Raw genomic sequence first — 12,500 nt, forward strand, 5'->3', positions numbered from 1 at the left:
CGCTCTCTTGCCTCTCTCACATCTATCCTCCTATCACCCAGAGCTTTCTTCACACCATCCATCCACCCAAACCTTGGCCTTCCTCTTGTACTTCTCCCATCAACTCTTGCATTCATCACCTTCTTTAGCAGACAACCATTTTCCATTCTCTCAACATGGCCAAACCACCTCAACACATTCATATCCACTCTAGCCGCTAACTCATTTCTTACACCCGTTCTCTCCCTCACCACTTCGTTCCTAACCCTATCTACTCGAGATACACCAGCCATACTCCTTAGACACTTCATCTCAAACACATTCAATTTCTGTCTCTCCATCACTTTCATTCCCCACAACTCCGATCCATACATCACAGTTGGTACAATCACTTTCTCATATAGAACTCTTTTTACATTCATGCCCAACCCTCTATTTTTTACTACTCCCTTAACTGCCCCCAAAACTTTGCAACCTTCATTCACTCTCTGACGTACATCTGCTTCCACTCCACCATTTGCTGCAACAATAGACCCTAAGTACTTAAACTGATCCACCTCCTCAAGTAACTCTCCATTCAACATGACATTCAACCTTGCACCACCTTCCCTTCTCGTACATCTCATAACCTTACTCTTACCCACATTAACTCTCAACTTCCTTCTCTCACACACCCTTCCAAATTCTGTCACTAGTCGGTCAAGCTTCTCTTCTGTGTCTGCAACCAGTACAGTATCATCTGCAAACAACAACTGATTTACCTCCCATTCATGGTCATTCTCGTCTATCAGTTTTAATCCTCGTCCAAGCACTCGAGCATTCACCTCTCTCACCACTCCATCAACATATAAGTTAAACAACCACGGCGACATCACACATCCCTGTCTCAGCCCCACTCTCACCGGAAACCAATCACTCACTTCATTTCCTTTTCTAACACATGCTTTACTACCTTTGTAGAAACTTTTCACTGCTTGTAACAACCTTCCACCAACTCCATATAACCTCATCACATTCCACATTGCTTCCCTATCAACTCTATCATATGCTTTCTCCAGATCCATAAACGCAACATACACCTCCTTACCTTTTGCTAAATATTTCTCGCATATCTGCCTAACTATAAAAATCTGATTCATACAACCCCTACCTCTTCTAAAACCACCCTGTACTTCCAAGATTGCATTCTCTGTTTTATCCTTAATCCTTTAAATCAATACTCTACCATACACTTTTCCAACTACACTCAACAAACTAATACCTCTTGAATTACAACACTCATGCACATCTCCCTTACCCTTATATAGTGGTACAATACATGCACAAACCCAATCTACTGGTACCATTGACAACACAAAACACATATTAAACCATCTCGCCAACCATTCAAGTACAGTCACACCCCCTTCCTTCAACATCTCAGCTCTCACACCATCCATACCAGATGCTTTTCCTACTCTCGTTTCATCTAGTGCTCTCCTCACTTCATCTATTGTAATCTCTCTCTCTCATTCTCATCTCCCATCACTGGCACCTCAACACCTGGAACAGCAATTATATCTGCCTCCCTATTATCCTCAACATTCAGCAAACTTTCAAAATATTCCGCCTACCTTTTCCTTGCCTCCTCTCCTTTTAACAACCTTCCATTTCCATCTTTCACTGTCTCTTCAATTCTTGCGCCAGCCTTCCTTACTCTCTTCACTTCTTTCCAAAACTTCTTCTTATTCTCTTCATATGACTGACCCAATCCCTGACCCCACCTCAGGTCAGCTGCCCTCTTTGCCTCACGTACCTTGCGCTTTACTTCCACATTTTTCTCTCTATATTTTTCATACTTCTCTATACTATTACTCTGCAGCCATTCTTCAAAAGCCCTCTTTTTCTCTTCCACTTTTACCTTCACTCCTTCATTCCACCATTCACTGCCCTTCCTCGTGCTGCCTCCAACAACCTTCTTGCCACATACATCACTTGCAATCCCAACAAAATTTTCTTTTACTAACTTCCACTCCTCCTCTAAATTACCAGTTTCTCTTACTCTCACCTCGTCATATGCCATTTTCAACCTTTCCTGATATTTAGTTTTTACCCCCGGTTTTATTAGCTCTTCAATCCTCACTACCTCCCTTTTACATCCACCTACTCTATTCCCCCACTCTTTTGCTACAACTAATTTTCCTTCCACCTGTATAATCAGGCACTTGTTTTTTATTATATAGAGGAGAGTCCTTAGCCAGTTCTATTTTCAGTCTTGATTTTACTCTAACCCTTTGTCACTCACTTGTATTCCGTTTACAACTAAATGCATCTAATCTACCTTAATGATAATCACAAGGTAAACAAATGAGAAAAAAAATTAAAGGTTTAAGGATATTATGAGACTCATATCCTAAAGGATAACCAGCCTCTCATTTGAACTAATTGACCTTGTCTTGAACTAGGAGAAAATATAAGAGAATTGATACGCACGGAAGAGCAGGAAGGAATGATCATGTTTCTGATGTGAACAGCACGGAATACTGATGAAACAAGCTGATGGTCACTTGGGTAAGGGAAGTCTGGCATGTAAAACGTGACCGAGAGAATATCAGCGGTGTTCGAAAGAAAAGAATATAGGTATAGAAATATATGATAGTCATGAGGTGTGTTTTAAGATATGAGAATTCGGAATACCCAAGATATGGAAGGATTTTTTTTCTAAGTCTCCCAACAGGAAGAGCAAATTTACAGCTATTTATCGATATCTTATATTCTTTTTAATAAATCAAATATTTTCTTTTCAATGGGGAGGCTATGGGTAAAGGAATCTTATGTTTGCATATAGTACACCTAAATGCAACATTAAAAGTTTGTCGTAAAAAAACGGTAAAAATCCTGGAATAAATGTGCTCAGGAAATTACCGATTAAAAACGGATTTATTGACGTAAATGAGTGATATTACAGTCATCAAAACGTAAAATATAATAACAAAATAAGGTAGAATTACGGTCGCCTGTATTTTACTGAAATATGGCTTAGAACATTATATTTTCATTAAGAATATCCGACTTTTAGTCTTCCCGCCTTTGCAGAATCAGTAACTATTATTATTCTGGCTTCAGTATAAACATAAGCATATAGGACCAAGCCAAGTACAAAATTATCTCAGAAATAGGGCGGTAATAATTTTTCCACAGAAACCGCCAATACAGTGATCTCTAGCAAAGTATTCCATTGATTATCATATTGCGGTTTTATTAAGCTTGGTTTTTTGTTCGTGTGTTTTTCCCTTAATAAAAAAAACAATTGGGATTATTTTCACTAATATTAATATATTCTTATAATATTGAGTGTTTGAACATGTATTCTCTGGCGTGGATGCCAGAAAACTTTCAATCAATCAATTCTCTGGCGTTTTAGCTACCAAGGTCACTGAAGTAAAGAGGGCTCAAAAGTCTTAACAACTGAGGATGAAAAATTACTGAACATTTTGAAATTCATGAAGTCCTAACTACCGAAGACGAAAGTAAATCGCTGAAAAGCCTTATATACCATTGAACATAAATTAATGTGAAATTCATAATCCTTTCATAAATAAACCCCGCAATAATAAGGAATATTCAACTATATATCAAATTTCAGTTGACGTCAGTCAATCCGTATGTCCATCGGAATCTAAATTCTCCTTCGCTTGACAAAACAGGAAAACGGTCTCCCAGATTATTATTATTATTATTATTATTATTATTATTATTATCATTATTATTATTATTATTATTATTTACTAAGCTACAACCCTAGTTGGAAAAGCAGGATGCTATAATCCCAAGGGCTCTAGCAGGGAAAATATCTCGGTGAGGAAAAGGATATAAGGAAATAAACTACAAGAGAGGTAATGAACAATATAAAATATTTTAAGAACAGTGATCTTTCCTATATACAGGGTAGACTATAAAAATTTGGAAATAAAACAAGAGGAAGAGAAATAAGATAGAAAAGTGTGCCCTCAAGCAAGAGAACTCTACCCCAAGACAGTGGAAGACCATGGTACAGATGTACAGATCTATGTGCTAAAGACAATTGTGCAAACCTACTAAATTATAACTGTTTAACGCTATAGCAAGCGCACGAAAAAAGTTCAATCATTTTCGTGACTAGATCTAAATACTGATAACTTCAATTTCGTTTTATGATGTGTTTAATCAACACGCGTCGTTATATTGGCTTAGTGGGATATTTTAAATTGTAATGAAAAACTAAGTGACGTAGGTTTTTCTAGGTCAAATACCATTCTGCTCGTATTACTAACTATGCAGTCAATTCTAATAGTCATACCTTTATCATGAGGCTCAATACTACATAGTCTAGAAGTTTTATTCTACCTGTGACAAGTTGTGGAATGATCTTCCTAATCGGGTAGTTGAATTGGTGTAACTTCAAAAGTTCAAGCTTGCAGCGATGGTTTTTATGTTGGATAGGGTGACATAAGTCGCTTTTTATAATTTGTATATGAAAGATCTTTATTAATGTTGTTACTGTTCTTAAGATATTTTATTTTAATTGTTCATTACTACTCAAGAAGTTTATTTATTTCCTTATTTCATTTCCTCCATGGGCTATTTTCCCCCCTTGGACCTTTAGACTTATAGCATCATGCTTTTCCTACTAGGGTCGTAACTTAGCAAATAATAATAATAATAATAATAATAATAATAAACTGGAGAACAATGGATTTGTGTTGCTTAGCAATACGTTATCTATATAAACTCGTATTATGCAAGATAACCTTCAACCTTAAATTTAGGCAGTGTACCACAGGTGTTTCATACACGCTCATGCACTAACGGTTTTGATTTTTTATCTTATCATTCGCTCTTCCCTGTACTGTTAAGACCAACTTGTATTATCATGCTAGATCATACTCTATCATGTTTGAGTATTTGTGACGTTCTTGCTTGCACATCGCTGTATGTAAACTTGATGATTGTTTAATAAAGTTTAATTGCATTCACCTCGCCTCTCAGTAAACCTTACGCGCATCCGCTCATTGGTGACCAGCGGAGCGTCCAATGTCTCCAACCCGCGCCCATGGATGCTTTCGCCCACCTCCTCACGATTGTATCGGAAGTTTTTCGTTCAGAACTTCTTCAAACGCCCATGGTTCCTGCCAAATACGGTGTTTATCACCTTATCAAAACGACGGGGCCCTCAGTATTCGCCAGATTCAGTTATCTGGCACCGGATCGTTCCACCGAAATGGGAAAAAATGAAAAAGGCCTCAAGCCCATGGTCGTCACCCTTACACATCGTGCTGAAGAAAGATGGCTCTCTGTATCCGTGTGGGGATGACATGCGCCTGAACATGCAGACAGAACCGGATCTCTACCCCCTGCCAAACATCGCCGACGTAACCTAATACTTGCACAAAGCGAATATTTTCTCCACGCTCGATCTCTTGCAGGGTGCCCATGAACCCAGAAGACAACCCCAAGACCGCCATCACCCCCCCCCCCCCTTCAGTACATAGGCCCAGCATAGGCCTACACCTTCAATTACTCCTGTTTTGGCCTTTGTAATGCTGGGGCCTCTTTTCAACACCTCATGAATGGCATCTTAGGGGACGGAACCAATTCTCTCCTTGTTTTGTGGTTTCATAGTGTTCGTAATTCTATAAAAAGTTGATCAGTGAATAAACAAAAGCCCTTTGGAAAAAACCTTTTTTATCTACATTAAGTTTAAAATTGGGGATGAGATCATGGTGAGGTGTAGATGGAGATGGTTTGGGCATGCTCTTCGCACTCCCTAGAGAGATTAGTTCACCAAACTTTTAACAGGGCTCCACAAGGCACTAAAAGAGTTTCAAGACCCAGGACTACATGATGAGGACTATGGAGTGTGAAGTAGATGATGAATGGAGAAGTATTGAATTAAAAGCTCAAGATAGAGACGACTGGCGAAATCTAACCGAGGCCCTTAGTGTCAATAGTCGTAAGAGGAGATGGCGAAAAGTTTTATATTACTGTGTATTTTCATCACAAATCCTAAGCGATTAAAGTGCACGTATGATGAATATCAAAAGAAAAACATCAACGTCGGGTTGAATAACTTATCAGGAAAGTACCTGCAGCCTTCTGTCTTGACCGAGTTGAGAAAAAGAACATGTGAATACCTCAAGGTAATACAGACATTACTTTCCAGTAGAGCTTCAAGCAATTGCGTGTTTTGTAATTGGGTGTCATCGTGGCCTAACATTCAACTATTTCGGTACATCGAAGTTCCTTTGCTGAACTACGTAATTGAGCTATAGCAATGTAGATTGAAGGAACCTGCAACTCAAATGACCTAAATTGGACTTGCAACGCAGAGTAATGGAAATGAGTGTAAAAATAAAAGTCGAAGCTTTCTCCAGCAACAGAATTCCATGAGATTTTTAGCACTTCAATCTCAATGTTAATATAACAGAGAGTTTAAGGATTATGGGTCTTACAGTAGATAAGAAAAGCTGAATGACGGTCAGCAATGTTCAATGTCCCAATTTCTCTTCATTACTAATAAAAAGCGAGACAATTTACCAGCCAAATTAGTCAAGCTTGACTTGCAGAGCAGTAAAAAAAATTTCTTCGTATGTATGCAGAGAGAAACAGGTATAAGTATTGCTGGAAGCTGTATTGGTAAAAGCTGTTTTTATTTTAATGACGGAGTGGCATGTCCCACAATTAAATCATTATGAACATTACACCATTGTAAAGGTTGATCACGAACCTTATCAAGAATACCTGATGGCTTAATGCAAGTAACACTTGGCAGTTGCGTGTTGAAAATATGCAACAACTATAATGGTGGATTGCATGAATCTTAAATAAAGTAAAAGATATAAAAAAAACTTATATTTGTTAAAATTTTCTTTCTATATTTACACTTTCAAAGACTTATATACCTTCATTAGATTTAACAAAAAGATAATCACATGGGATGTGCTTAACAAGAAAGAAGTGATGATTTTATTATTATTATTATTACATGCCAAGCTACAACCCTAGCTGGAAAAGCAACACGCTATAAGCCCAGGGACCCCAACAGGGAAAATAGCCCAGTGAGGAAAGGAAACAAGGAAAAATAAAATATTTTAAGAACTGTAACATTTAAATAAATATTTCCTAAATAAACTATGAAAACTTTAACCAAACAAGAGGAAGAAAATGAGATAGAATAGTCTGCCCGAGTGTACCCTCAAGCAAGAGAACTCTAACCCAAGACAGTGGAAGACCATGGTACAGAGGCAAGGGCACTACCCAAAACTAGAGAACAATGATTTGATTTTGGAGTGTCCTTCTCCTAGAAAAGTTGCTTACCATAGCTAAAGAGTCTCTTCTACCCTTACCAAGAGGAAAGTGATCACTGAACAATTATTTGACAAAATTGTTTGGCAATCTCAGTGTTGTCAGGTGTATGTGGACAGACGAAAATCTGTAAAGAATAGGCCAGACTATTCGGTGTATGTGTAGGCAAGGGAAAAGTGAACCGTAACTAGAGTAAGCATCCAATGTAGTACTGTCTGGCCAGTCAAAGAACCCAATACCTCTCTAGCGGTAGTATCTCAACGGGTGGCTGGTGCCCTGGCCAACCTACTACCTATAAAACATATGATACATATTAACTAACTTTTCGCCAAATAGTTCTCTGCCATGTAAAACTGAACGACGATATTTGTGCCAATGATATAACTAATTCATGTCTTCAAAGAGAGTAGCCAAGCCCTGCTTTAGAGCCACCTAGATGCACTGTTAAATCCTCCTATCTTTCTTGCAATCAGTAAACAAATACGATTTTTCAAGTATACTTTGTTGTTTGCATTCATGAGACTTTGGTCAGGAATTTCCCATCACACCAGCAATTTTTAATCTTGTATTCTTCTCTGCTCGATTACTCGCGCACGCAGAGAGAGAGAGAGAGAGAGAGAGAGAGAGAGAGAGAGAGAGAGAGAGAGAGAGAATTTTTTAGGTCAACGACACTGTAATTGAGTTTCATGATAAGATGTAGTTGCCATCTCTTACATTATTCATTAGCAGCTACTGTATTCACTATCTCTTCCTGCATACAGTATGTGTGTATATATGTATATATATATATATATATATATATATATATATATATATATATATATATAATTTCTTTTAATCTTGCAGTTCTCTTGTCACAGTTTTCATAATTTCCTTCTCCAAATAAACTTTTCAAATATAAGTTTAGTCCTGTTATTTTGGTCTACCTTCATCCATTACAAAAGTTTATATATATATATATATATATATATATATATATATATATATATATATATATATATATATATATATATATATATATATATATATATACAGTAAATAGTACATATTAAGCTTTTCAATTCAAGGTAATGGTTATCAACCTATGACGCTGTTCTCTAATTGGCCTTACGGTGATTCATTTTCCAAAACGTATCAATCTTCAACATTTTTTTTAGTGCTACAAACGTTCTACAAACATTAAAGCAAACATTTATCTATAAATCTCTCGCTTATCAGACTTACGTCTGGTGAGAACATAACCAGTAACTTATCTGCCAGATAGTTGTTATTATTATTATTATTATTATTATTATTATTATTATTATTATTATTATTATCATTATTATCAATTGCTAAGCTACAACCCTGGTTGGAAAAGCAGAATGCTATAAGCCCAGGGGCTCCAACAGGGAAAATAGTCCAGTGAGGATAGGAAACAAGGAAAAATATTTCAAGAACAGAAACATTTAAATAAACATCTCCTATCTTCCTAAGCAAATATGTATGCATGGATATGTATACGCATACAAACACACACACATACACACACATATACAGTATATATAGTTTATCAATATATATGTGCGTGTATATGCATATGTTGAGTACAAATATATTTCTGAGTGGGGTTACCGTAACGTGGTGAAATGGTTTGTGAATCGCCATGATTAGCAAGGATGTACTAGTCAGGGCCACCCATACTGGGTTGGTTTGCTGTGAACGATCAAACTAAGTCTCTCACCATCACCAATCTGCAGTTGTCCAGCGTTTTTAGAGAAAGGCCAAACCACAGACATGACTAATGACAAGTCTGAGGCCTTTGTTCTGAAGTGAACTATAAATGGCTGCATTTTTGTTGCTGTTGTGTGTATACTTACATACATATCTATCTATCTGTCTCTACCCCTATATATATATATATATATATATATATATATATATATATATATATATATATATATATATATATATATATATATATATATATATATAAATATATATATATATATATATATATATATTTATATATATATAACTATATATATATATATATATATATATATATATATATATGTATATATACATATATACTTATACATATATATGTATTTATACATTGACACACTTATGTATATGTATATATATATATATATATATATATATAGTTATATATATATATATATATATATATATATACATATATATATATTGTGTTTGACATAACAATGAGATATATGAAAGATTTAGTAGAGAAAGAGAAGAGTCTGTCATTGCCAAACTTGTAAAGTATGATTGAACTATTGAGACATCTTCCTTTTATTACAACTGAAGTGTGGATTTTGAATTATATGACATGGTCATAGTTATAAAAGAGAAGAGCCATTAAGACGTATTTGCCAGAGTTGTTGTGGCCGATGTGGTAACGTCCTTGATTGGTGAACGCCAGACTGGGGTTCGATTCCCGCTCAAACTCGTTAGTTTCTTTAGTCGCTGCTATCTCACCATCCTTGTGAGTTAAAGATGGGGTGTTTGGGGGAGCATATAGATCTATTGCTGAGTCATCAGCAGCCATTACCTGGTCCTTTTTATCCTAGCTCGGGTGGAGACTGGAGAGGGGGCTTGGGCGCTGATCATATGTATATATGGTCAGTCTCTGGGTCATTGTCCTGCTTGCTAGGGCAATGTCACTGTCCCTTGCCTCTGCCATTCATGAGCGGCCTTTAAACCCTTTATATGTTAGTAGAGCATTAATGGCTAAAAGGGAGACAAATACATGGTGTATATGTATATAGAGACAACTAACGAGATCATGTGTCCCTACATGTGTCATGTTCTAAGCACAAATGAGCATAAAAAGTGCTTTATTATCTCTTGATATTAACTTCACTTGGTAGCTGAAGAAGAATGTGCCGGTATTTTTAATCCCTAAATGAATTAAGAAACTTAAGCCAAAATAGGTAAACCCTCATTAAACTGGAAGTCCGTGTTCTGCAACGTTTATGACCCATTATTATACTATTTGAGTGTAAATCCTTCTAAGCATGGTATTTCGCAATAAAAGGACTTACTATTTTGTACATACATAATCCTATTCATGGCCATAATGCAAGAATTTTTATCTATAATTGATTCCCCCCCAAAAAAAAAAATTATTTTTATTGCAGTCTCGTTTTGGTAGGTAAGTCTAGTGAATTTTTTTCAATTAAAACAATAGAAAAAATGCCGTTTTTCAGCCATGTCTACTTAGAAGGAAAAGTAAAAAAAAAAAAATCATGTTATAACTCACTAAAAGCACCAAGAAACCAAATATTCATTACCAAAAGACAGAATTAACATCCAAAGTATCGCTTTGACTTTCAAAATTCCATGAGAACTTACTTATTATTTTTCAGCTTGAATTAAGTATCCAGTTAAAAACGGCAGTCCTGCTGAAGACAGATTATTAACTTTATCTCTCTCTCTCTCTCTCTCTCTCTCTCTCTCTCTCTCTCTCTCTCTCTCTCTCTCTCTCTCTCTCCTACAATCACGCAAACACTAATTACTTTAATTACTTACTTTAAGCACTGCTTTTCTGGTCCTTTATTACAGGACTTTTCAAAATTCATTTTATCATATATATTACAGGGAATTCAGAATTTCACACCGCATATTGCCCGTTTATCGTCAAAACAATTACTACACATTGATGATGACTATGTTGGTTTATGCTGTTTTATTACTGTATATATATATATATATATATATATATATATATATATATATATATATTTATATATATATACTGTATATATACATATATGATATATATATATATATATATATATATATACTGTATATATACATATATGATAAATATTTGGCACGGCCACTGTCGTACAAGCATCCTGGACCAGGGTTCGATTCCCGGCCGGTCAGTTGCTATTGTCTTTGAGTGATTTCGCCTCGAGACTGATCCAGATGTCGGGAAGAGAATCCAGACATTAGTATATTAAAATATATGGCTTATTTGATATAGATAGATAGATAGATAGATAGATAGATTGTACACTATATAACAACAAATGCAGCCGTTTATAGTCCACTGGAGGACAAAGGCTCAATGATGGCATTTTTCATGAATATATGAATTTTTTTTATAGTAATATTTGGGTAGTTCGATACTTAAATTGGTAACCGTTGGAATATTTAGATCCCGATGTATTAGATATAAAAAGTCTTTATTAATAGGTATTATGGATGTTATTTAATAGATAAAGATTACAGAGATGATAAGAGTGTTATGACTGAGATGGTGTGGACACGAGTTGAGAATGGATGGCGGGGAGTTTGATAACCCTATCAACAACTGTTCATAGAAGCGATGCCATGTTCAAATTCTAATTCTCGCCACATACCTTATAATTGGGACACCAGACGATACTTGGCTTGTGCTTCTGGTCCCACAGGAAATGGCTGGGTGTCCCTTTGAGCTCAAGGTTTGCACGGGCGTCCTTGCAGGCCAAACCCACTTGACGAGCCCTGGCGACCATTTCTCCTACCCGCTCCTCCAGGAACTCTCGATTCTGCAGAAGGAAAAGGCAATAGTTTAATTAGTTAATCAATTAGTTAGTTTAATTAGTAATTAGTTAATTAATTAGTTAGTTTAATGAGTTAATTAGTTAATCAATTAATTAGCTTAATTGGATAACTAGTTGATTAATAAGTTAGTTTAATTAGTTAATCAATTAATTAGTTTAATTATTTAATCAGTTAATTAATGAGTTAGTTTAATGAGTTAATTAGTTAATCAATTAATTGGCTTAATTAGATAATTAGTTAATTAATTAGTTAGTTTAATTAGTTAATCAGTTAACAAATTAGTTAATTATTTAATTATTTAGTTAGTTTAATTAGATAATTAGTTGAATAATTAGTTAGTTCAATTAGTTAATTAGTTAATTAATTAATTAGTTAGTTATTTAGTTTAATTTCCTGTATCTTAAAGTAAAAGCTGCAAAATATCACAAATATTTTCGCTAAATATTTGAATTTAGGAAATACAACAAAAGACCATGATCTAAATAGATCATTGGTCAGTTTTATCATGGTCGATAAGTAAACATTACTTTGAGAGATAAGAATAATTTAAATTTTCTTTTTTAATCCAATGTTTGGTTTTGATTTCCTGTGTAATGACGTGGTAATAATGTTGTAAATCTGATTCATTATGGCAATTT

General features: G+C 35.3%; 1 protein-coding gene across 1 annotated transcript in view; it reads right to left on the reverse strand.

The window, feature by feature from the left end:
* LOC137618072 (carbohydrate sulfotransferase 11-like) overlaps positions 1–12,500 on the reverse strand; it is a 136,582-nt gene that overhangs the window by 111,593 nt on the left and 12,489 nt on the right. Inside the window, exon 3 of the mRNA XM_068348040.1 lies at positions 11,679–11,846. Within this exon, the coding sequence (XP_068204141.1) occupies positions 11,679–11,846 (168 nt within the window). The remainder of the gene's footprint in view (positions 1–11,678; positions 11,847–12,500) is intronic.

The sequence above is a fragment of the Palaemon carinicauda genome, chromosome 24 (assembly GCF_036898095.1).
Source record: "Palaemon carinicauda isolate YSFRI2023 chromosome 24, ASM3689809v2, whole genome shotgun sequence".
Taxonomy (NCBI): domain Eukaryota; kingdom Metazoa; phylum Arthropoda; class Malacostraca; order Decapoda; family Palaemonidae; genus Palaemon; species Palaemon carinicauda.